The sequence below is a fragment of the Elgaria multicarinata genome, chromosome 12, assembly GCF_023053635.1.
Source record: "Elgaria multicarinata webbii isolate HBS135686 ecotype San Diego chromosome 12, rElgMul1.1.pri, whole genome shotgun sequence".
Lineage (NCBI taxonomy): Eukaryota > Metazoa > Chordata > Lepidosauria > Squamata > Anguidae > Elgaria > Elgaria multicarinata.
Window position 1 is genome coordinate 19,199,467 of NC_086182.1, and position 25,233 is coordinate 19,224,699.

General features: G+C 43.9%; 1 protein-coding gene across 1 annotated transcript; it reads right to left on the reverse strand.

The window, feature by feature from the left end:
- Positions 1-1,098: 1,098 nt before the first annotated feature.
- SLC18A1 (solute carrier family 18 member A1) lies at positions 1,099-25,028 on the reverse strand. The gene is made up of 15 exons (XM_063138979.1): positions 24,870-25,028; positions 23,101-23,470; positions 21,654-21,712; positions 20,800-20,883; positions 20,027-20,119; positions 18,045-18,134; positions 17,632-17,675; positions 12,541-12,601; positions 12,315-12,410; positions 6,629-6,707; positions 4,791-4,842; positions 3,646-3,709; positions 3,419-3,538; positions 2,046-2,179; positions 1,099-1,249 (listed from the first exon to the last, which is right to left on the reverse strand). Exons 1-15 carry the CDS (start codon positions 25,006-25,008, stop codon positions 1,136-1,138), a joined length of 1,599 nt encoding a protein of 532 aa, XP_062995049.1. The 5' UTR covers positions 25,009-25,028; the 3' UTR covers positions 1,099-1,135.
- Positions 25,029-25,233: the final 205 nt, after the last annotated feature.

Sequence of the window (25,233 nt, forward strand, 5' to 3'; positions counted from 1 at the left end):
TGGGAAGGGTGGACATCTGGTTCCAAGAAGCTACAAAATGTTGAAGGTAAAAACTGTGAAGGGAAAGCATTGTGGAGACCCTCCAACAAGTGTTTTTTAGCCACAAATCATAAATACTCTGCAAATCCCCCAAAATACAGCCTTGGGTAACACAGAGTTAACTCTTATCGGGCCAAAGAGCTGGTGATGCAATGGGAGTAAATTGCTTTCCAGAAAGATCCATCTTCTTTGCTAGTGAGATGTGGCAAGGTTGCTAATGTCAAAGAGCAGAAGAAACGTATCAGCTACAGCTTGAACAGAGAAGTCCTGGACTTCAGTAAAATACCACAGCAGGGGTGCTGCTAGCTACTTAAAAGATTTGAGGCCCCATGTTCACAGGGCACACAGATTGGCATAAATCTGCATAATCTAACATCTGTCTGCACCTCTATCTGCACATTTAGAAATAATTCTTTGAATTTAAAGCCAGACAATTAATTTATCTTCCAAATAATCTGTAAGAAAATACATTCTTCAATTAATTTGCACCTTGATCCTAATCATCCCAAACCAATGGAAAATGTTTTTTTTTTTCCCTCAGCAGGGGCAGATATGGAACATGTGTGCATGTTGTGGGGGTGGCAGCATGTGGGAAAGAGAGAGTTAACCCTCCCTGCCCTAGCTGCAATTCTCTTTGAAAACTGACCCTTTTGTGGAAATTAAGCTGGTGGGGGGGGAACCCTTCTGCTAGCACTAATGGGCACTCAGGGCTCTGCAGAATAAAGTTGGAGCCCAGCAGCACCCCTGCCATGGAGGCTTTAATTGTCCATAGAGGCAAGAGAGAAGAACTCTTTAAACAAACGACAGAGAAATAGCACTGGAATAGCTCCTTCTGAATGATGGCAGGGAAACATTTATTGATTTCTGAATGGCTATTGGAATGTCTTAAGCAAGGGCTGATGGCTGGCTTACAGCACTCGAGGGACCACCCCCAAAGCCAATGCATGCCAAGTGCCATCCTTTTTTATTTCGTTTTAGTACATCCCAAGAGAAACCCTCTAGGAACACTCCACTTGAGGAAGGGAGGGGGTGGTACAGGCTTCCAAAAAGGCAACCTTTGATAGAGTCTTCTTCTTTACGTCACTCTCTGCTCCTCCTATTCCTCAGTCTCAGCTTCTTCATCACTGCTCTCGGTGAGTGGAAACTCCTGGAGAGCCTTCTGGGTGGTGTAGCTTTTTGTCTGCATGGGGCACTCCTGGGTCAGAATTGCCTGGGGAAGTGGGATGAGGGTAGAGGGGAGGGGAGAAAGTACAGATATCATTGTCACAAAGGGCTGGTTCAGCTGGTTCACATGTCAGAGTGGCAAACTGTGGGTTCATTAATCCATGATTTGCCAGGACATGTGCTGCTACTTCAGCTTTGCATAAACAACCTATGAAGTACATAGCTTGTTGCAAGGTATGTGAACCCAGACACTGGTTTGTGTATGGGTTAACCTATGATTAACCTATGATTTGTTTTTAGGTCAACACTGCATTTTTAACCCATAGACAACCCAGAGTGTCCAGGTTCGTACATCACCCAACGAATGGGGCATTCATAGTTTGTTTTTCACCCTGGAAATGGCATGCACATGCCACACATCCCTGGCAAATTGTGGGTTAATTAGCCCATGATTTGCCATTGTGATCTGCAAACTAGATAAAAGATGCATAGCTATAAAAACAACACAATTTGTTCTTTAAAAAATTGCTTTGGGGCATACCAAGCCAAAAGAGGGTATTCTGAGTCAAGAGAATAGGGAGACAATCAGAATTCTGCCCTCAACTTTAAAGTTCTTTCCCCTTGGAGGAACAGCAAAATCTGAGTCTGCACGGATCTTACCTGGTATATTTTGTCCCTCTTTGTCCCTTACCGTTTTATTATTTTTAGATGGTGTTAGCCACCTTAGACATTTGTTGAAAAGATGGGGTAAAAAAACACCCAACATTTTAGTAAATAAATCTGAGAACCCTTTGGTTTCAGCTAGTTGATCCTCAGCACCCCATCACCAGGGATAAACTTACAATCTTCTCCTCTTTGGCTGGAGGGCTCCGTAGAAACCAGCAGAGAGGCGCATATGCAAAGTTGATCCCACCTATGATAACCATCAGCCAGGGGAAGCCAATGGCTCGTACCAGAGCGCCCCCTGTAGAAGGACCTGCAAGTAAAGAAGGGTATCGGAATACATCTCAAATCACAGAAACATCCATAGTTAATTCAACGAACTAGGTGTAAATTTAGAAATAATGACTAGGATTTATTTAAATTTCGCAAAAGCCAAGGCCAGCCAATTAACTTCTCATCCAAATCATTTTGAATAAAATCAGTTCCTCAGTTCATTTGCACCCTGTACCATATCATCCCAAACCAATAAGAAAAGTGGAAAGATTTTTTTAAGAGGGGGGTGCCCCATGTTAACTCTTCCTTCTTCAGCTGCAATCCCCCTTCAAAATTGTCCTCTGCATAGCAATTAAGCTGACTGGAGAGGGGACTTCCATTAGCACTAACAGACACCCAGGGCTCTGTGGAATAGATCTAGGGCTCTGGAAAATAGATTTGGGGCTGGTGTCCTGTTCACAGGTGTCCCATATCATATTTAGTTTAGCCCACAGTCCCAAATTGCTGTAAGTTCAAATGCTCACGATACTATCTATGCACAGGTGAAGGGCATTGTATTTGCCTTTTCAACATATTTTCCCTTTGTCCCATCCCCCTATTCCAACACAAACCCTCTTTGTGTCTTTCTGCACATACTGTGCTCTAAACACACATTTCTCAGTTCTTGGCATGCAGACCTCCTCTGTTCCCACAAGGTTGCAATTTCGTTACAAGAACACTGCTATTTCGGAGGACTTAGAACCAAATGAGCTGAGATGCCCAGCCCAGCTCACCGTCAGCGATGGCAGGATTGACTTTGAAAAGTAGATTGCAGGTGTCAGGTGTGGGGGTCCAATAAAGATCCAAATTGGGACCCTGGCATGGAACTTGGGAGGGGGGGACTTTTATTCTCTGCAGTTTGGGGCCAACACCTGCACTAGAAAAAAAAAAGCGCTCCCATTTGTTCTCATCTAGTTTGGCCCTTACAGTGCCTGATTAAAAAATAAAAACTTATACTCTGACTTTCCATTCACAGCTAGTGAGATTGCTGTGTAAGCAAATATTAGGTTGGTCTTCATTCGATCCCCTCACCCAGGAACTGCCTCACCTATTTGTCATGTAGCCCCTGCACCTCTGTAGTTCCCAGAAATCTGCCTCTTGCAGATTTCATTGCTCTATATCGCACATATCGGAAAGTATTTATTTATTTTTAATAAAATTGTAATAACATGGAATTAACAACATGTGGATACAGCAAACAGGCAAAGCAATATCACGGTGACTGAGCATTAATCCATACCAATAGCAAAGCCCATGCAGAAGGCCACATCAGCAATGGCGTAGACGCTGCCATAAACAGAGGTGTGGCGAAGATCCACCAGGTATCCCATGATAGGCATCATTGAAGAATCAACCATACCTAGCCCCAGGGGGGAAAATGCTGTCAGAAATAGTACTCCATCCTCCTCTCCAATGTTTCAAACCAAAAAGCTCTGTGCAGAAGCCCGAATTCTTCAAAAATCTTACCAAGGGCAAAACCAACCCCACCATTCGGTCCGATGAGGCCGTATATATTTTGAGCCAGGGGGATCTATAAGGTAAAAGAAAGGAGATGGAGGTAAGGATCAGGGAAGGCAATAAATGCCAAAAGAGTATTTCTTATTTGCTCCACAGACTTATCACAATGGACAGAACAAAACAATACTTCGGTGTCTGATGGCGAGTCGTTTCTCAACTCAATCCTACATGACTATACAGATACCAAGTATGGCATTTATTGAGTTACAAGTGAGTAGAAATGTCCATTGCTGGGAAACCTGGTTCATTTAAAGGAGCTATCCAAAGTGCTGGGCCCTGTGGCCAAAATGGGTCCAGCACCTTGGATAGCTTCTTTAGACTTCTGGCTAGGTGTAACTAAAACCCAGAATGGAATTTCCACCCCATCGAAATTGGGTCTAACAGCCTCCCCTGGTTTATAGGATTTAGGAAAATCTCCTGCATCTCTGAAAATGCACCCAGCTTCTAACTTAAATTCCCTTACAACAAGCCCATTCCTTTTCAAACGCAAGTCTGAATTACAGATGGTCCCAATTCAAACTTGATGCTCCCAGTCCAACAAACTAGACTTTGATGTTGCAGTGGGGATTAAACTGATCTCTCCCTCCTCCTCATCTTCCCTTCTCCCCTCAAGCACCTGGATACAGCAAAGACTTCCACCACCATCCCAGGATGTTCCTACAAACCAGGATTGCAACAGAAAATGCCAAAATATAACTTTTCCCCAGTTTGGATGTTACAGGAAACTGTGGTTTAACAAACCAGGAAGTCTCCTCTGAAGCAACAGGTGGAGAAAATGCTTGCACTCATCACTTGTTTTTCTCTCCAACAAAACACAGTTGTTGAAGCGGGGATGTTACATCTTATCCAAGCCAGTGCCATGTAACTTTAGGGGTGATTTTCTCTTGATTAATGGATAATTTGATTTGAATCCATAGCACAGAAAGTTTTGGACTAAGAGCAGCCCTGCCACCACTGAATCCTATTGCTGGATTCCTGTCCTATTCATAATACAGCCAGCCAAAATTGACACTGGAGCGCTCTGCAATGTCTCCCACCCACAATGGCCCTCTCCAGGTGTGGGTCATATAATATAGATCTGCCATCATACTCACACAGAGAAGGCTGATTCCCACAACCAACATCCCAATCAGCGAACAGAGCCACCTGAAAACAAAAGACAATGAGAGAGATGAACATAAGAACATCAGAAGAGCCCTGGTGGATCAGACCAAGGGTCCATCTAGTCCAGCACTCTGTTCACACAGTGGCCAACCAGCTATCAACAAGGAACTCACAAGCAGGACACAGGTGCAACAGCACCCTCCCAACCATGTTCCCTAGAAAATGGTGCATATAGGCTTACTGCCTCAGATAATGGAGGTAGCATTGAGCCATCAATCTCCCACCAATCAGCTTCATAGGATGACTCCAGGTTCTGCTGTTATGGGAGAGGGAGAAAATATCCACATTCTCCACCCATTGCATAATTTTGTACACCTCTATCAGATCTCCTCTTAGCCTCCTTTTTTTCCAAGCTAAACAATCCCAGCTGTTGCAACCTTCCCTCCTAGGGAAGATGCTCCAGTCCCTTGATCATTTTAGTTGCCCTTTTCTGGACTTTTTCCAGCTCTACAATATCATTTTTAGGTGTGTAAGGAAAGAGAAAAGCCCAGGCATGGTCTGAAGGTATATCGCACAGCAAATTCACTGAAGCTACTGTAAGCAGGTTAAATAAAACTGTAATAATCATAATGCCTTTATACAGATCTATATGGTGCAACCACATTGGAATCTCATGTGCAGTTCTGGTCACTGCATCTGAAAAAAAATATTGTAGAGCTATAGAAGGTGCAGGAAAGAAAAGGTACAACCAAAATTATCAGAGGGCTGGAGCCAGGGGCAGCCCAAGACATTTTGCTGCCTGAGGTCAAGAACAATATGGCACCCTCTCCCTTCCTATGTACAAAAGCCAACTGGACAGGCAGTTGAATTTTCCTTCAACATTGGTAATGGGACATCCTCCTCCACTGCACCTGAAGGCAGCAGATAAACTTAGGAAGCATGCAGCATGCTTCATGACACACAGGTCTTTCCTCCAATACCTTGCTGCTGCCTCCCAACATCTGCTGCCTGACACAACTGCTTCACTCTGCCTAATGGTAGGGCCAGCCCTGGCTGGAGCAACTCTTATGAGAAAAGTTTACAATGTTTGGGGCTATTCAGTTTAGACAATTGGTGAGTGGGGTGGGTGGTGAATGGGCATGATAGCTTTGTATAAATATATGCATGATGTAGAGATAGAGAACAGGGAGATTATATATATATATATATATATATATATATATATATATATATATATTCTTTCATAATACTAGAACTCGGGTTATCCAGTGAAGCTGAATCATGGAAGATTCAGGTAAGATAAAAGGAACGATTTCTTTATACAATGAGGAGTTGAGCTGTTGAATTTGCTACAGATTTGGTTATGGACACCTACTTAGATTGCTTTAAAAGGGGATTAGACACATTTATGGAGGGTAAGAGTAGCATTGGTTATCCTTAGTCATAATGGCTATATGTTACCTGCAGGACCAGAGGCACCCTGTCTCTCAGTACCAGTCACTGGAGAACAGTACGGGGAGAGGGCTAGTGCCTTCCTGCCCCACTTGTGGACCTGTCCCACTTGAGGCTTCTGATTGGCCAGTGTGAGAAACTGGATGCTAGAAAGGCCTTTGGTCTGATCCAGTAGGGTTTTTTCTTATGTTTAACTCTGGGTCTGATCTTCATTTGGAGGATCATATGAGTTGAGCCATTGGATGGTTCCTCTTGTTGCCTCAGGCCTATGTTATGGAGGAGGGGGTCCCAAGCCCCCTCTAAACATAGAACCAAAAGCTTTAACAGCAACTCATAGACGTGCAAGATCCAAACTTATTTAGGTTCCTTCACTTACCGCCCCATTTTGTTGGCTAGTATCCCAAATAGGTTAGTACCGATCAGGTAAGACACACTGGCAGGCAGGAAAGCTACACCTGCAAAACAGAGAAGAAGCCTAAAAACAAAGGCACATTGAATTTGCTAGGAAGGAACAGAACTCCCTCCCAGGCCTCTGCTTAAAAGCCTGTCTCTTTCTCTGTCTGAGTTCAGATGATCACCTGGGGGGAAGGGGCTTTTCCGCCCACACCCATGCATATTCTGCATGTAGCCATCATTTACATAATTACCCACACTGCAGTGCAGGTTGGCATGTTGTCTGAACCCAGCATGTGGTGGGGTTGCCTTCGGGCCCACACTAGAGCACATGACTTGCAGTAGGGGTTATAGGGTGGTATGTAGCTACCCCTGCCATACCACGCACCAGGTTCAGACATGCTGCCAGCTCATGCTGCAGCATTGGTATTTATGTAAACAATGGGTGCATGTGCAGGGGTGGGAAGAGAAGCCATGATGTCTTCTTTCCCCCAGTGATCATCCAACACCCCTTCTTTCTCACACACACACATGCAGACAGATGCAAAAGTCTGATCCTCTAACAATAGCAACAGACAATTGATACTGTTAAACCAATATGACTGCACTGTAGATAGGCAGTGGGAAAGACACACAGAGAAATATATTAAAATGGGCTTAGACAAATTAAGGAGGGATAAGTCCAACAATGGGCATTAGCCATATCAGTTCAATTGGACCTTCGGATATAGAGATGGCACACTTCTGAAGACCAGTTGCTGGGAGGCATCTCCTTCCTCCCCTGATCTTTAGGGCCACCACCTTCTCAGAGTCCTAGTTGGGAAACCCATTCACAAACACAGAGAGATTCCTAATTATCAGGAGACCATATCTGAACCATTACCTCCATGTCATGCTTGTGGACTTTCTAGAAGCATCTGGTTGACCCCTCTCAGAAAATGGATGCCGAACCAGATGGCCCAATAGTCCATAGACCAAGAATGTAAGAAGAGTCCAGCAGGGCTCTTCTTACATTCTTAAGAGGAGAAAGAGGGGCATATAAACACAAAAATAAAAAAATAAAACTGGATCCCATATTACTGACTTGAGTAAAAGGTGAGTACTAGGACTAAAGATGGTAGATCATTACAATAACTTATGTTACAGGATGATTTTGAAGATAAAATGAGATGATCCTACTCTGAGCTCCTTGGAGCATTTGAAACACTTTGTATATTCCATAGATGAATGGTATTCAGTACAGGTTCCATGTATGGTCCCTTTAGTGTCCTAGTCCATATTAAATCCACCCCTTTCTCCCTCATTCCAGCCCCACTCTCTGAACCAACAAAACAGTAATTTCCCCTGCAGTTATAATTAAACCGGAGTCAAATATTTGACTAGTTATTTTCTAGCAGTTGCTTATCATTAATTTATTCTCCTACTGACTATAGATGTATCGCAAGGATCTCTGTTTGCCTTAATACAATGCAGCATGCGTATTGAAACTCCATTGTTTGTGTTTAATTTCCTCCAGTTGTGCCCCATTTATTTATCTTGCAAGTGCTCTGGCAGAATCTGTGTTCTTCCAGTTTTTGCTAAGGAACACCAGATTAGACAAACAGAAGCAGCAATTGAAAAATGACCTGTGCCAGTGGTTCAAAAATACTCAAAATGACAACGTCAATCACTAGACTTCTTCCTTATCCATAACATGCCATTCAAATGTTCCAACTTAATAAGATGCCTTTTTGAAGATCCCTAGTAACTAATTGCTTCTCTTTTTGCACTGACAGCTGCAAAACCCAAACAAGATGATTTGAACATGTCCATTGCAGCCTGTACATTGGGTGCCGAGTGCTCTTTGAATAAAAGGTGAAATTGTGTTATGTGAACCTACAGCTGTTAATAATATATGTTCATTGGTTGACTGGTTTTATTTATTGGATTGGATCCAGACATAGGCATACTTCAAAATTAACTTAAGACCGGTTGATTTCAATGGTTTAGTCTACGTCTGAACACACCTGCCAGGATAACTCATCGCCACTAAAGCTTATCAAAAGAAGGGACCAGGGAGCTGAGTTTATTTCCCCCAGGGGAAAAACAAATACAACGTTTTGGGGCAGAGAACTTTCTTAAACATTTGTCTTAGCTTCATTCCCATGGCATATGCTCATTAGTGGCATCTACATTTTTCTGAAAAAGCTGTCTTACAGTGAAATAGGAATAAAACTGGATTCCTGTAATTTAGCATTGTTTGTACCTTGCTATTTCCAGATTCCAGCTTTGTTATGATACATCTGTTTTCCAATTGTTACTTCATAGTCTCCTTCTTTCAATGTTCAATGTGTGGTTCACCTTCTTGCAACCTGTATCTTTCACTCTGAATTGTTATCAGTGCAGTTTTGTTCAATATGCAAGCCTCTACTCTCACACTTTGAAGTTGCAGGCTTTTTAGCATTTGATTTAGTTGTTTCATATCAACTGCCTCCCTTGTCTGTGGTTATGTGTGGATCTAGCCATGGCCTTTTAAGTTGGCCAAATGGATAAAAACCAATCCAACTGAATTGTTCAGCAAATTGTTATCCCACCTTCCCTCCAGAGACCTCATTTATGTTTCCACTCTCACCCAGGATCGCACAGCGAGTATCATGAGAAGCAGAGGTGTGAATCGGTGTGCAGGCAAAGTGCTCAAAGTAAAGCACATAGTGTAGAGTGACCATATGAAAAGGAGGACAGGGCTCCTGTATCTTTAACAGTTGCATAAAAAAGGATCATTTCAGCAGGTGTCATTTTGTATACATACAGCTCTGGGTGAAATTCCCTCTTCATCACAACAGTTAAAGCTGCAGGAGCCCTGCCCTCGTGAGCAGATACAAAAGACGGCAGGGCTCCTACAGCTTTAACTGTTGTGCCGAAGAGAGAATTTCACCCAGTGCTGCATGCATACAAAATGACACCTGCTGAAATGACCCTTTTCTATACAACTGTTAAAGATACAGGAGCCCTGTCCTCCTTTCCATGTGGTCATCCTAACATAGCTGGAACAGACCGGGAGGCAACTAAGAGCTAGGCTCCAGACCAAAGGACTACCTACACCTTTCCATCATTTTGGGAAAGGGTTGGAGCTTGGGGGATAAAGAGTCTCAATTGAGTTCTCAACCTTGTTGCAGCAAGTTGCCAACTCAGAGCTATCCAAGGTCCTGAAATGCCAGCCTGACCCCCACCCACCCACCTAAGTAAGCTGCCCTTAGGTGGCTACTGTGCTGCATGGTCTCCTGCTAAAAGAGAACAATAGGATGTTCGCCTGAAAAGGATTTTGTCCCCAATCCCATTAACCCATGATGTTCAGAACCAGCACCAGTGGCCTGCAACAACCTCACCCATCTTTGTTCCGTCTACCCCTCATTCCAGGAAACCAGAGGCCAGCAGAAAGACTGACAGATCATCCTCACAGACCCATCGCTTGTCAAAGGTTTCTTCTCCTGGCAATGTAGCTGGTAGTTAACTTGATTAGTAGCTCTCAGTAACACTGCTGAGCTTAGGTAGCAATTCAATTTGGACACTAAGTGTAGCTAAGAGGCTCCCCAAAGGCCCTTCCTCCACAAATTGAATTTTCGGTGTCTTTTTGCAGCAAAGCTTGGCAGCTTCATCTCATTATCCTGTCTCCATGGTAGCACATAATGTACTGAGTCACCTTCCTTGTGCTTCTGAAGATGCCATTTTCGTTTTAATCACTAGGTGCCTCTTCAAAGGCCATGTTTTTTTTATGTTTGATTGTTTTTTGGTTTTGGTTTTGCTCTTGAATGTAACAGCTTTTGATGGCAGGGCAAATGGCCCCTACTTGTTTCAGTTGTAACCACATCTGTTTTGTGACATATTGTCAAGGCTAGATCTTTCTAAGAAGATCAGGAGTGGAAATTATGGTCTGAGGGCCATTAAACTAAGTCTCAATCCTGGCAAGAGGGAGATGGTTGGTCGGTCTGCCTGGCTGAGTGATGTTCAACCTGTACTGGAGAGGGCTACACACGCCCGAAAGGATCAGGTTCATAACTTGGGGGTTGCATTGTCACTAGAGATGGACTCTGTAGCATGGAGGACCTTTTATCAGCCTAGGCTGCTATACCAACTACATTCTTATCTGGGCAGAGATAGCCTAGCTACAGTTATCCATGCTCTGGTAACCTTTCATCTGGATTACTGCAATGCATTATACATGGGGCTGCCTTTGAAAATAGTCCAGAAACTTCAGCTGGTCCAAAATAGGACATCAAGATTGTTAATGGGGACTGGCCAACGCCATCATATTATGCTAGTACTTTTCCATCTGCACTGGCTGCCAGTCCATGTCCAGTCCTGATTAAAAGTGCTGGTATTAACATTCAAAGCCCTAAACAGCTATGGGGCAGGTCACCTAAAGGATCGTCTCCTCCCAAATATGCCTGCCCAGATCCTAAGATCCTCCTTCTCCAGGAGCCACTACCAAAGGAAATGAAGTGGGTAGCTCCTAAGAAAAGGGCCTTGTCTGCTGACGCACCCCAATTGTAGAATTAACTTCCCAAAAAGGCTTGCCTGGTGCCTATATTGTGCTCTTTTTTGATGCCAAGTAAAACCTTCTTATTTTCCCAAGCATTTTAATCTTTCCATTTCTGTTCTTTTAAATCAATTACTATGTTTTAAATCTTTGCATTGACTCTAGGTTTTATTTCAGTTTTTACTTCTATTTCATACTGTAATTTTAAACTTTTATATTGCATCTTACATTGTATTTTATGGTTCTAATTGTTGTGAAACACTGAGGGAGGTTCGGCTATTAGTTATTATAGTAATGTAATAAATAAACAAACAAATAGATAGATAGATATTGTGCCATCCAGGAGGTGGTATCTCAGGATACCTGACAGAAGTAACTCACATGGTATGTTAATGGATGACAGAAGAAAGCAGAATTCTGAACTGTAGCATTATGGGAAATTCAGTTTTGGTATCTAACGAAGTGTTAAAAACTTACTTTCAACATTTAGAGTTTTTTCTACACACAGCTATTAATTGCTGAATCTAGTCTTTGGTTTCATTGCGGAATTGAGATCTGAGTTCTACATAAAGCATTTTTCCTTCCCTGCTTTTCTGCTACATAACCTCTAGGTGGTGATGTGCTATAGCGGACTATCACAATTATGCAAGTAGGAAAATGCCTTTCCTTTCACTTTCTTTAATAATACCCCCATTTCCTTCACTCTAAAAAACCCCAAACAGGTGCTCTTAAAAAACAGAAGCAAAACTGGAGAATCATGATGTTGTCAATAGAACCCATAAACAACTGTGAATAAGGAATCATAAGAGCACAATAAATCCCTTGTGTAGAAAAGCTCATAGAGAGGGTAGAAGTAAGTATCCATAAAATATGGAATGAATTGATCCCCCGCAAAAAAAAAAAAATATTGGAATAAATATAATCAAGTAAGAGGTAGGGTGCTTCCAGGTAGAGGGCTTCTAATGCTCCCAAAATATATTGTGCAGCTATTCCATCTTTTCCTTGCAGGACAAAGAGGTGAGATAACACAAGATATTACAGATGGTGATGTCTTCCCCCACCAAGTAAAATTCTGTGGATGAGGCAGGGCACTTACACAATCAAAGCCTTAACTGGAACCACCCCCAAGAAAGCTATTAAAAAGAGGACCTACCCAGTTGCCATTCTGGAGAGCACATGGTTTGCATCATCCAAATGGGCAAAGTGGCTTCTAGAATAGCAACTCCCATGTTAGCAAAGCAGATTGAACCTGAAGAGAGATGAGAGAGACAGAACCTTCATTGCAGTTGACAGAGCAGAAGACAGGTCTCTGCCCTTGTGGAGCTTACAGTCTAAATTTATTTAGACAACAGAGGGAAGGGAGAGCCATGGTAACTTACCTGCTGCGATCAAAATGTAGGGGTCTGACAGCAAGGTCAACAGAGGGGTCCCTTTGGCACTCTGGAAGACACGCAGAAAAGAAAAACGTGTTAGAGAGAGAAAGAGAGAGAGAGTGTTAAGATGCAACCAACAGCCCAAGTCCAGGACTCTCGACCCAGAGGTCCTCTCTATCTTGTGCATTTAAGATCATTTTTAGATGGGGTAATGGGGGTTCTACCATGTGTTTGTGTGTCTGTGTGATAAAAAGTGAAACAAGGAGACATCCTTGACAAAGAGCACTTCCAAGCAACTATGTCCAACCTTGCCTCAGATCATAGAATCATAGAATCACAGAATAGCAGAGTTGGAAGGGGCCTACAAGGCCATTGAGTCCAACCCCCTGCTCAATGCAGGAATCCACCCGAAAGCAGGGCCGGTGCCAGACTATTTTGCACCCTAGGCAAGGTGAGCTACTTTCACTCCCCCACCAAAAAAAAAAGCCAACTTTGATTTTTAAGAAGATGTGTTTCCTGGAAAAAATAAGAAGCACAAAACTTGAAGCTGCTAAATTTATTTTAAAGTGCAAGAAATTCGTCATGTCAATTATAGCAAACAAATTGGAAAGGTACATCTATGGGTCTAAAATGCATTATTTAATAGCAATATCACCTCCAAATCATCCCCCCCAACTCACACGCACGCACGCACACACACACACACTCAGCATCACTCACTCCAAACAAACACACGCATGAACACATGCATTTACTCAAAGACCCCATGCATCCATACATTCTCTCTCTCTCTCTCTCTCTCTTTTCCGGGCGCGTTCCGGAAGTCCAAACGTGGAGCCACCCCACCCCAGCATCCCTGGCTTCGCTTTGGCTGGGCAGGTGCGGGGCGCCATCTCACCTGCCCAGGCCCAGCTGAATCCTCGGGCCGGGCCAGCTCACAGCCAACGCGCATGAGTGCTGCGCTGTGCCCGGTGCACCTCTTAGCTTGGCGCTCTAGGCGGCTGCCTGAGTGGCCTCTTTGGTAGCACCGGTCCTGCCCGAAAGCATCCCTGACAGATGGTTGTCCAGCTGCCTCTTGAATGCCTCTAGTGTGAGAGAGCCCACAACCTTCCTAGGTCACTGGTTCCATTGTCGTACTGCTCTAACAGTCAGGAAGTTTTTCCTGATGTCCAGCCAGAATCTGGCTTCTTGTAACTTGAGCCCATTATTCCATGTCCTGCACTCTGGGAGGATCAAGAAAAGATCCTGGCCCTCCTCTGTGTGACAACCTTTTAAGTATTTGAAAAGTGCTATCATGTCTCCCCTCCATCTTCTCTTCTCCAGGCTAAACATGCCCAGTTCTTTCAGTCTCTCTTCATAGGGCTTTGTTTCCAGACCCCTGATCATCCTGGTTGCCCTCCTCTGTAGGGAATGGGAATTCCCTACAGTTGTCTGATAGTGGAGGAAAAATACTCGGTGCATGTTCAGAGGCAATCTCTTTACTCAAGAGATCTGACATCAATGTCAAGCCCTCTTTCTCAATCCCTTACAAGCCATAGAGCACCCCAGAGCTATTGTCACCTATCGACTGTTCCCTCTTTTCAAGGAAAACACATTTTGTCTCCATCCCATTATGCATAAACTTACCAATGCTTTAATACCAGTCTAGAAAACCTTCTTAAGTCCAAGGGCCAAATTCAGTTTTAAAGAACAAGCATTCCAGTGGTGGATGGGACTAAATGAGGCCGAGCCAAAGGCAAAAATAGTGAGGCCAATGTACCAAAAAAACCCAGTGTATTTTAGCTTAAAGCTCTTGCTACCAGCAGCTAAACCTTAGCAGATGTTCTTCAACCTTTTAGAATGGGGGGGGGGGGGTCATGCAAAAGCTGGAAAAAAACCAAATGATGGGTGATCAGGGGAGGGTTGCCAAGAAAAGGGGGTGTAGCCATCTGAGGGCTAGAATGGGACCCCCGTGTTAAGATTCTAAGCCCTATTATTATTATTATTATTATTATTATTATTATTATTTATTTATATAGCACCATCAATGTACATGGTGCTGTACAGAGTAAAACAGTAAATAGCAAGTCCCTGCCGCATAGGCTTACATTCTAATAAAGTCATAGTAAAGCAATAAGGAGGGGGAGAGAATGCAAATAGGCACTGGGTAGGGTAAACAGGCACAGGGTAGGGAAAAACTAACAGTATAACTAACAGTCTAAAGTCCGAGTAACATCAAGTTTTAAAAGCTTTAGGGAAAAGAAAAGTTTTTAGCTGAGCTTTAAAAGCTGAGATTGAACTTGTAGATCTCAGATGTTCTGGGAGAGCATTCCAGGCGTAAGGGGCAGCAGAAGAGAATGGACGAAGCCGAGCAAGGGAAGTAGAGACCCTTGGGCAGGTGAGAAACATGGCGTCAGAGGAGCGAAGAGCACGAGCGGGGCAATAGTGTGAGATGAGAGAGGAGAGATAGGGCGGAGCTAGACCGTGAAAAGCTTTGAAGGTCAACAAGAGAAGTTTATATTGGATTCTGAAGTGAATTGGAAGCCAATGGAGAGATTTCAGAAGTGGAGTAACATGGTCAGAGCGGCGAGCCAAGAAGATGATCTTAGCGGCAGCGTGGTGGACAGAAACCAACGGACTGATGTGAGAAGAACGCTCTTCCAGAACATTTGAGAACTACAAGTTCAACCGCAGCTTTTAAAGCTCAGCTAAAAACTTTTCTTTTTCCTAAAGCTTTTAAAACTTGATTTTGTTCTGACTTTATACTGTTAGTTTTACCCTACCTAGTGCCTGTTTACCCTACCCTGTGCCTGTTTGCTTTCTCTTCCCCTCCTTATTGCTTTACTATGATTTTATTAGAATGTAAGCCTATGCGGCAGGGTCTTGCTATTTACTGTTTTACTGTGTACAGCACCATGTACATTGATGGTGCTATATAAATAAATAAATAAAGAAGAAGAAGAAGAAGAAGAAGAAGAAGAAGAAGAAGAAGAAGAAGAAGAAGAAGAAGAAGAAGGTTGCAGTAGTCCAACTGAGAAATAACCAGTGCATGAACAAGCGTCTTGGCAGAAGAGACAGACAGAAATGGTCGAATCCTGGCAATATTATACAGGAAAAAGCGACAGCCCTCCCGCTGAGATGTGAGTCAATAAAGAGGTCTGCCATTGAAACCACAAAGTTTTATTCAGTAAATAGGCATCTTTTCACACTTGAAGGGAGCTTGAATGCTAGGAGCGATCCTCTAAACTTAACTAGCCTAACAAAGCAAGGCAGTTGCCTATCAACTAAATGGACAGTTTCCCACCATGCCCGACAGGCTTGTACCGAAACCCTCCTTCAGAGAGGGTCTTCATGCTGTAACCTCTGCCTTGTGACTAGTCTAGTGGACCACCTTCCACCTCTGCCCAACTCTGCCCATTTGAACCTGTGGTAGACTCTGGGATCTGTCACTTCTGATGCTCCCTCCCGCTATGACAAAGACTGAGTTCCCAGGGAGGGGGAGGAGGGGGAAGATGATCTTTGAAAATAGCTTCTTATTCAATGAGCTCCTGGGAAGATTCCTCCTTGACTCCTGGAGAGTTTTGGAGAATTTCCTTCCCCACTTCTTGTCTTGGCTGGTCTTCTTCCTCGGGCTCTAAATCCAATTCAGGATCTACACCAGGGATACTGACCCTGATCCTGACACCCAGGAGGGTCAGAATCGTCACACCAGCCTGCAGTTCCTCACTCCGACCTCCTTTTCTGGGTCTCTCCATCATCTGAAGTATGGTGGATAGCGATCTTGAAGGTTGCTTATTTATTTCTACTGGTTCTCTTTCAGAGATACTTTGGGACTTTCTAGTTCTTTTATCTTAGGAAAATTGCTTGCTCTAGTCCTTGCTCTGTTTTTATGGCTGATCAGGTGTATTATTATTATTATTATTATTATTATTATTATTATTATTATTATTTACATTTCTATACTGCCCCATAGCCAAGGGTTTCTGGGCAGTTTACAAAGATTGAAACACTGAACATTAAAAACCAATATACAAAATTTAAAACCATAAAAAGCATAAAAATAGCTTACATACACTATCCATGTATTCTGAGGCCACAGCTAGACCTAAGGTTTATCGTAGGATCATCCAGGGTTCACCCCTGCCTGAGCGCTGGCTCCCATGTGTGTCACCTAGATGAACAGGTTTGACCCCTGGATGATCCAGGGATAAACCTTAGGTCTAGCTATGGCCTAAGTCAGTTAAAAATGCAACATATGCTGTTAAATGCCTGGGGAGGGGAGAAAAGTCTTGACCTGGTGCTGAAAAGATAACGATGTTGGAGTCAGGCGAGCCTCATTATATTGGTGTTCTGTTTTTTCCCCAACAGGTATTTTCTAAAAACTAGACAACTGGCAAATAGAGGGAGAAAACGTGGAGGCAGTGACAGACTTTGTATCTCTGGGTGCAAAGATTACTGCTGACGTTGACTGCAGCCAGGAAATCAGAAGACGTTTACTTCTTGGGAGGAGAGCAATGACAAATCCTGGTAAAATAGTTAAGAACAGAGACACCACACTGACAACAAAGGTCCACATAGTTAAAGCAATGGTATTCCCCATAGTAACCTATGGCTGCGAGAGCTGGACCATAAGGAAAGCTGAGCGAAGGAAGATAGATGCTTTTGAACTGTGGTGTTGGAGGAAAATTCTGAGAGTGTCTTGGACTGCAAGAAGATCAAACCAGTCCATACTCCAGGAAATAAAGCATTCTCCTGCTCACTTGAGGGAATGGTATTAAAGCAAAACTGAAGTACTTTGGCCACATAATGAGAAGACAGGATACCCTGGAGAAGAGGCTGATGCTAGGGAAAGTGGAAGGCAAAAGGAAGAGGGGCCAACCAAGGGCAAGATGGAGGGATGATATTCTGGAGGTCACAGACTTGACCTTGGGGGAGCTAGGGGTGGCGACAGCCGACAGAAAGCTCTGGCATGGGCTGGTCCATGAAGTCACAAAGAGTCGGAAGCGACTGAACGAATAAACAACAAGATTTGTAGATCCATTGCATTGAAAGTTAGAGTAAAAAAAATAATGCAAGACATTAACTGCTAAATGAATACATTGTTATCATGGTACATACCTCAGGCGAAATCTTTGAGGGATGCAGGATGCAAAGCTGTAAAGCTAAAATAGAAATATCATTACTGGCTTCCCTCCTCCTTGGAATGTCTCTGTTAATGATGGTCTTTGACCCTCCCGCTGTTTTGACTTAATGCTTCACCAGATCAGTTCTCACTTGGCTTTGGAGCTTTGACAATCAGGTCCCTAGTCCCACTTCGTTCAATGGCACCTACTTCCAAGTAAAGCGTGCACAGGATTTCAGAGAGACGGTAGCATGCAATGTTAATCATACCTAGAATAGACCCATTGAAATGAATCAGACTTTGATGCATTTCAATGGCTCTACTCAAAGGAGGGCTAACACTGGATACTACCCTGAGACCATTTTCAACCAATAGCTATAGATGTGTCCTGATCCAGGCGCACACTCACCTCCGTCCAACAGAGCTAAGAATGCTAAGATCAGAAAAGGAGATGACTTGCCAACGAACTCGTACATCACACTTCCAAAAGGAGCACCGACTGTGAAGGGAAACCATTATTATTATGTTTCTGGTGTGAAAAATCTGCAAGAATAATAGAAGCGGGAGTATAGAGCAGGGGTAGAGAACCATTTGTCAAGGGTCACATCCTGCCCCCTATAATTCATTGGGAGGGGTGCTGGTGGGGAGAGGAAGGATAAAGCCAAAAGTAGGTGTGGCTATCCCTTTTCTCTCTTTCTGCCATCACTTCTCTCTTTTTCTTTCTCTCTCTCCCCTCAGTCTTTCTGCTGCCCTCTTCTCTCTCTCTCTCTCTCTCTCTCTCTCTCTCTCTCTCTCTCTCTTTCTCTTTCTCACTCTCTCTCTCTTACTCCCCACTCTCTCTTCCTGAAAGGGGAGGGATAAATTGCTTTTGCTAGAAGTCTGAACTGATCATTTGCAAAAGGCTTTTGAAAGTAGGTAGAGGGTTGTAAGAACTTCAGGAGAGTTGCCCAGCCCTGCCATAGAGGATCAGCATGACTTTGGCCAGATCAAGCAGGATATATCACTATGAAAGTGGTTTGAAAATGGTATATGGAATGTGTCATGGGCCCCAAGAGATGTCAGTGCACTTCAATACCATTAAAAAGCAGTAGTGTAGATCCTGCCTTGGTCTTTCCAAACTAAGGCCATGGAAAGACCAGACTTGGGTCACAGCTAGACCTAAGGTTTATCCTAGGATCATCCAGAGTTCACCCCTGCCTGAGAACTGGATCCCCTGTGTGTCACCTAGATGAATAGGTTTGACCCCTGGACGATCCAGGAATAAACCTTAGGTCTAGCTCTTTCAAAACCCCAGTTTTTCCATCCAATGGGGGTGGGAAAAGATCCTTAGAGGATGCTGTTGAGTTTGCTACTGACTCAGAAGCCCTACTCTTAATTTGCTCACTCATCCAGCTTGCCAGAGATCTGTTGTTAAGGTTTGCACACTCAAAGGAAAACTAGATGGATCTAAGTGGACATCAAAAATAAAAAATAAAAATGGAATGCAGGGTGAGAAGGAGGGAGCACAGGAACTTGATACTCAGCAGCAGACTAGTGGAGGAAGCCAGTCCAGCAGCTACAATGTGTTGGGTGTGGCCAAGTGTCCCAGTTCATACAGTCCTCTACTTAAAGGGCTATTGGAGGACAGTCTTCTGATTGAAGGCATGTGGGACAAATCCAGCCGAATGTGTTCGCCGGGGGTTGAGCATTCTCCACAAACCATGCCCTTTGCCCTGCCCTGCCCAAACCCCTCCCCTCAATAAGCCCCTCCCCCTCCATAAGTCCCACCCCCTGAGGAATCCCTTTGTGATCTCTGATCTGAGATAAGCTGGCAATTCCCCTGCACCTCTTCACACAGCACTTGCGCCCTGATTGGGATGGGAGTGGTGAGAGAAGAAGGAGCCTGACTCAGCTGGGGCTTGCAGGAGCCGGTTCTTGCAAAACCCACCAAATCTCTTTGACCATGCAGAGAGATTTTTAAAAGTGGGTGGGGCAGAGCGGATGATGTCATGGGAGGGGGCAGGGCTTTGGGTGTGAGGCCCCATCCCCTGATGTCATCCAGACTATAATCCGACCCTGAACCAAAAAAAATGGGTACCCTCATGTGCTCTATTTAAAAGACTATCTAGTCTAAGCCCAGTTTAAAAACAAAGAACCTGGGGAAGGGAGAACAGAGCTATAAAGTCCCACAACAGAGGTTAGCACAGCAGACTGAGCAGGCACCCAGGCCACATGGGAACAGACTTCTCTGCTCTGGTGAGATACATTGTGTTTCTATTTAAATTAGAGCCATTTTCTCCAAATGCGTTCTCTCGATTTTGTCAGTGCACAAGTGGCCACCCTACCAATGAAGGCTCACATGGTCCTAGTGCCCAAGGTCTTACTCAAACAAGATGGCTGTGGTTAACTCACCAAGCACCCCCAAAGCCAGCCCCCCTAAGGCTATTCCCATCGCATTTCCCCGCTCGTGGTCATCCGTGTACACGCTTGCCAGCATCCCCAGACCTGCAAACAGAAGGAGCAAAGCTTTGAGTATAATTCTGGGGCCCTCACTTAGGGACATTGGAATTGCCTTATTATACTGAGCCAGACTGCTGGTTCATTTAGCTCAACATTGTCTACAGCAGGGCTCTCCAACTTTTATGGAACATTTGGGAATTTGAGAAGCTGCTGTGGGCATCGCCACAAAATGACTCCCATGGAGGATGTGGCTAGTCACAAAATGGCTGCCATGGGGGGCTAGCTAGGCAAAAGTGAGCTAAAGAGGTTATGCGGGTCAGGTGGGGTGGGGTGGGGGCAGAAATAGTGAGGCTAGAGGCTGAGAGGGAGGGGAACATATCTTGAAAGAACAAGGAGAGAAAGAATGAGGCTAGAGACTGGGAGGAGGAGAAACAACAAGGCAACAGGGTGAAGGGGAAAGAGCAAAGCTAGAGGCTGGGAGAGAGGAGAAACAGCAAGGTAAAGAGGTAGAGGGAAGAGAAAGAGCAAGCCTAGAAGCTAGAAGGGGAGAGAAAGAATAGTGCCCTAACATTTGCCAAGCTGTCCCTTGTCCCCTATGATGTGCCTAATATTCAAGTGCCCTCTGCTGCCATGGGGCATAAGGGACTGGATAATGCATGCTGGGGTGCCAGGATGTTCTCCTAGTTGCCCATGATCTGCCAGTAATGCCCCTCAAACGAGTTTACCTGCAACCGATGAACAGGCAGAGCCAATGCCTTGCATTGCTCGAGCGATGAACAGCAAGGTGTAGGTCCTCGAAAAAGCAAACACTAAGGGAAGGGAAGGAAACAGTGGAATTATCACATTGCCAGGTACAGATTAGTGGGCTAATGCCTGCAAACACTCTGCAGTACGGTTGATTTAATTATTGTTTTTACATTTCATTTGTAACCTACATTGGGGTCCTAAGATCAAAAGGTGGGATACCTATGTTATAACCATAATCACTCCCTCAAATAGCAAGCTCAGGTGGTGAGTGCCAACAGGATTAGAGTCAAAATGGGTCACAAGCTGCCCTGTTCTAGTAAGAGTGAGTTCTGGCCAGCAGAATTGCCTTGGAGATATCCAAGGTCCTACGTTATACAGGTCCTGTCAGCCTACATAAGAGTTCAGTTGCCTTTAGCTCCCTGCTGAGACAACATCCTCCTATTGTTCTAATGCAAAAGGAAGCAGCTTGTGACCCTCTAAATGTGCTACCTACAACTCACATCAGCCATAGCCAGTGTAGCCAATGGCAAGGGATGATGTGAGCTATAGGCCAAAACATCTGGAGGGTCACAAACTGCCCAACCCTGTTCTAGTATTTGTTCCTGCCTTGACCTGACTGCATCAAACGCTACCAGCTTCCCCTGCAAAGAACCAGGTAAAATGACATATATCCACTTACCTTTGAGTAAGCCCCACTGAATTCAAGGGGACCTACATCTGAGCAGATATGTATAAGACTGAACTATTAGACTTAAAAAGTGCCCTAATTATTTGGGCAGCAATTTAAACAATAAGAAATCCAAAGGCCAGTTCAGAGGCACAAAATACTCACAGATTGTAGAGATGAACATGATGATAAATCCAACAAACATAGGGATATGGTATCCTATTCTACAGAGAGAGGGGAAAAGATTTGGAATTGCATTTGCTGTCAAGCACAGGCTTATTTAAATCCTCCCCCCCCCCTTTTTTTTTTTTTTTTGAAAGAGTGAGAAGAGCTGACATCAGCATTTAGCATCCTTGAGTACAGTGGAGGCCAGTGACTTCAATGCCAGTAGGGTGGTGAATCCACTCTGAGTTTCAGCCAGAACAAGTTTGAATGCTAAAGGAGCTATCCAATGTGCTGAACCTGTTTCGGGGGGTAGGGTGTGTTGTTTCTGGCGCATCCTGAAAACATATCAATCTCAGGAAGCTTTCCTTGACTGACCAGCTATGGTTTTTAATCAGAATTCTGTTTTTTAAATCATCATCAACAACAACATCATCATCATCATCCCATCATGTCCATCTAGAAAAACAGCCACGAGCAAGAAAAGAGAGATAATAATAAATAACCTTTAACATGGAGATTTATTCTGTTACTTTATCTTTGTATCTTCTATTGTTCACCACTCCAGAATCTGTCTAGATGTGGAGTGGTATATAAATGTTGTAAGTAAAAAAATGGCCTGGGTCCCAACAACTTTGGTGGGACACCAGAGAGATACCTTTGCCAAAATAAAAGCCTTCAAATCTAAAGGGGGGGGGGCAAATTCCATTTCAGATAAGCTTTTGTTGGCTCCATGTCAGTGGTGGGTGGGACTGAAGATAAAAGTGGGTGGCACACAAAAAATACCAACAATTATTTAGCTTCAAGCTGTTACTACCTGGAGCTAAGCCTTAGGAGAGGCATTACAAACTTTTTAGGTATAATCCTATTGGGATACCCATCAGCCTTTGAACTCAGAGGCTGACAAGCATCCTATGCTGAATGGAAGGCCTGCAAAGGTGATCTTCACCTCCTCACGTCTGTCACTCGTTTTTTTGTTTTGTTTTGTTTTTTGTTTTGCTAGATGGGCATTTTTACCCATCTAGCTGGGGTGGAAGGGAATGAGGCTTGGGAGGCCATAGGATTCCACATCAACTGGCCTCCCCAGTCTGCCCACCAGCACCACCCTTTCCTCTTCTCTGAGGTTGCTTTTGCATCCTCAGAGAGGCAGCCAGCGTGGTTCTCTCTACACTGGCTGGAAAGGGGAGGCAGAAGGAGCTTGGCTTCCTTGCTCCAAGGTCAGAGCACTATCTCTGACCTCAGATCCAGGAATCTGAATTATACTATGGCATCCCAAATGTTATCTAGGAAGCATTCCTGTAAGAGTAAGAAAAAACCTGCACAAAAGCAAGTGATCAGTAGTTGGGGGAAAGGATGTTGCCATCTGGCAAAACCCAATCTATGGCTTCTTGCATATTGACATGAAAATGAGAGATATGATACCTATCAGGTTGTTTAAAAGTCACCATACCTGTTGGTTAAAGGTCCCACAAAGGGGTTGGCTATGAGCTGCATCAAAGCTTTGGAGGCAAAGAGCAGTCCAACGCGGACGTTCTCGTTCGTCAGAAAGCCTGCCCCATCCATGCAAGTCATACTCAATGGCAAAGTGGTTGTAGGGGGATGAAGTACAACGAGGTTTTCGTCTCGGGTCTCATTTGCATCTACTGGGACACCATCAGTAGTGTACTCTGAGATGGTCACTGTTGTGTTGTCATAGAAAGAGAACACTGAGGTATAAGGAGCTGCTGGGGAGAGCACCGGAGCCACTGGAACTGGAGTCTGAAGAGCAGAGTGGCTAATGTTTTTGTGGGTGGCAAACAGGAAGGAAGGAACGATTGGCACTGAAAGGAAATTAATCAGGTGGTTATATTGCATTTCTAGTGTGCGGGACACAGTTTTTTTTAAAAGGTGGATAATAATTTAGGACACAATCCTATACATATTTAGACAGAAAAAAAGTCCTACAACTCCCAGCAAGGCTGGCTGGAGAATGCTGAGAGTTTTAGGGCTTTTTCCCCATCTAAACCTGGATAGGATTGCTCCCTTAATCATCCATTTATTTGTATGCCACTTTTCTGCAAAATAGTGCCTGAAGCAGTTCATGAAATGCCTCCCAACATAAATAAAAGACGATGCAATAGACGTAACAATTTTAAAAACCTAAGAACTATCACAAATAAATGTAGCATTAGTAACGTACATAATAAAAGCACCAATCAATACACGCTTGAATAAAACAATACAAATAAACTTAGAACAGGGAGGGACAGTAAAGTGTGACACAGAAATAAATATACACTATAGGATAGGTGAGAGATTGGCCACCAGACAATATGTGTAGGTTAATTGAGAACACCTCTCTAAGGGAAGTGGGAAATCACAATCAGAAAAGGTGTTAAGATTTTGGAAACAGGAATGATCCCGAACGGAAGGGGGAGCACTTGTTGGATTATGTTGGATTATGTTGGATTATGTTATGGATAAAGTATTATATGTTAACATTTATATATTCAAGTAATCTGTTATGTATTTGATTTTTTTTTCTATGCATAGTATGTTAAATTGCTATATTTGTTTGTTTTTATTTAGTAGTTTAATAAACATTTAATTAAAAAAATTGAGGAGAACACCACGTCGCTTTTGTAGAATGGAGATATTTTTCCATTTTTCCATTCATTACCAAACAAATATATACCCTTAACTGCAGGAAAGAGAAAAGCAACAAAAAACCCATGAGAATGGAAGCCAGTATCCCCCTCCTCTTAGTTTATTGTGCAAGCTACTAACAATGCTCAGTGGTAACATAAGGCAGGGATGGAGTATGTGTGGCCTTCTAGATGTTGTTGGGCTGCAATTCCCATCATCCCTCACCATTTGCTATGCTAGCTAGAGCTGATGGGAGTTGGAGCCCAACAACATCTGGAGGGCTACCTGTTCCTCACCACTGCCATCACCTTGAACACAACGTTGAGAAAGAGCCAGTGTGGTGTAGCGGTTAGAGTGTTGGTCTGGGACTCAAGAGATCTGGGTTCTAGTCCCCACTCGGCCATGAAGCTCAATGTGTGACTTTGAGCCAGTCACTGACTCTCAGTCTCACCTACCTCTCAGGGCTGTTGTGAGGATAAAATGGAGAAGAGGAGGACAGCATACGCCACCTTTGGTTCTTTGCAAGAGGGGGGAAAGAGTGGGATATAAATGTAATAATAATGAAATAGACCAACCAACCAACATGCAACATACCCACGACTGTCAACAGCATATTGTCGACTAGCAGGGCAACAAATACGACTAGCAGCACCAATTTCCTGGACTCCCTTCCCTCCTTCAACCAGGTCCAGGGAGCACACTCCATTGCCATCCTTGGAAAGAACAGAGCCATCAGCTTCTGGGTTCACTTCACCTGCTTCTTAGGGCTCTATGTTCCCTGTAACCTGTAAGAGAAAAGGCACTGCAACAACTCTCTCCAAATACTTCTGCTTTCCTACGTTCAAAAAGAGCTACAGTGAGAGGGTGGAGAATATTGGTTGGGATTTGCATTCATTCTCTTCTCTGATGATAACTCCCGATATTGGCTGGTGTGATACTTTTTGGAGTGGGGGCTATT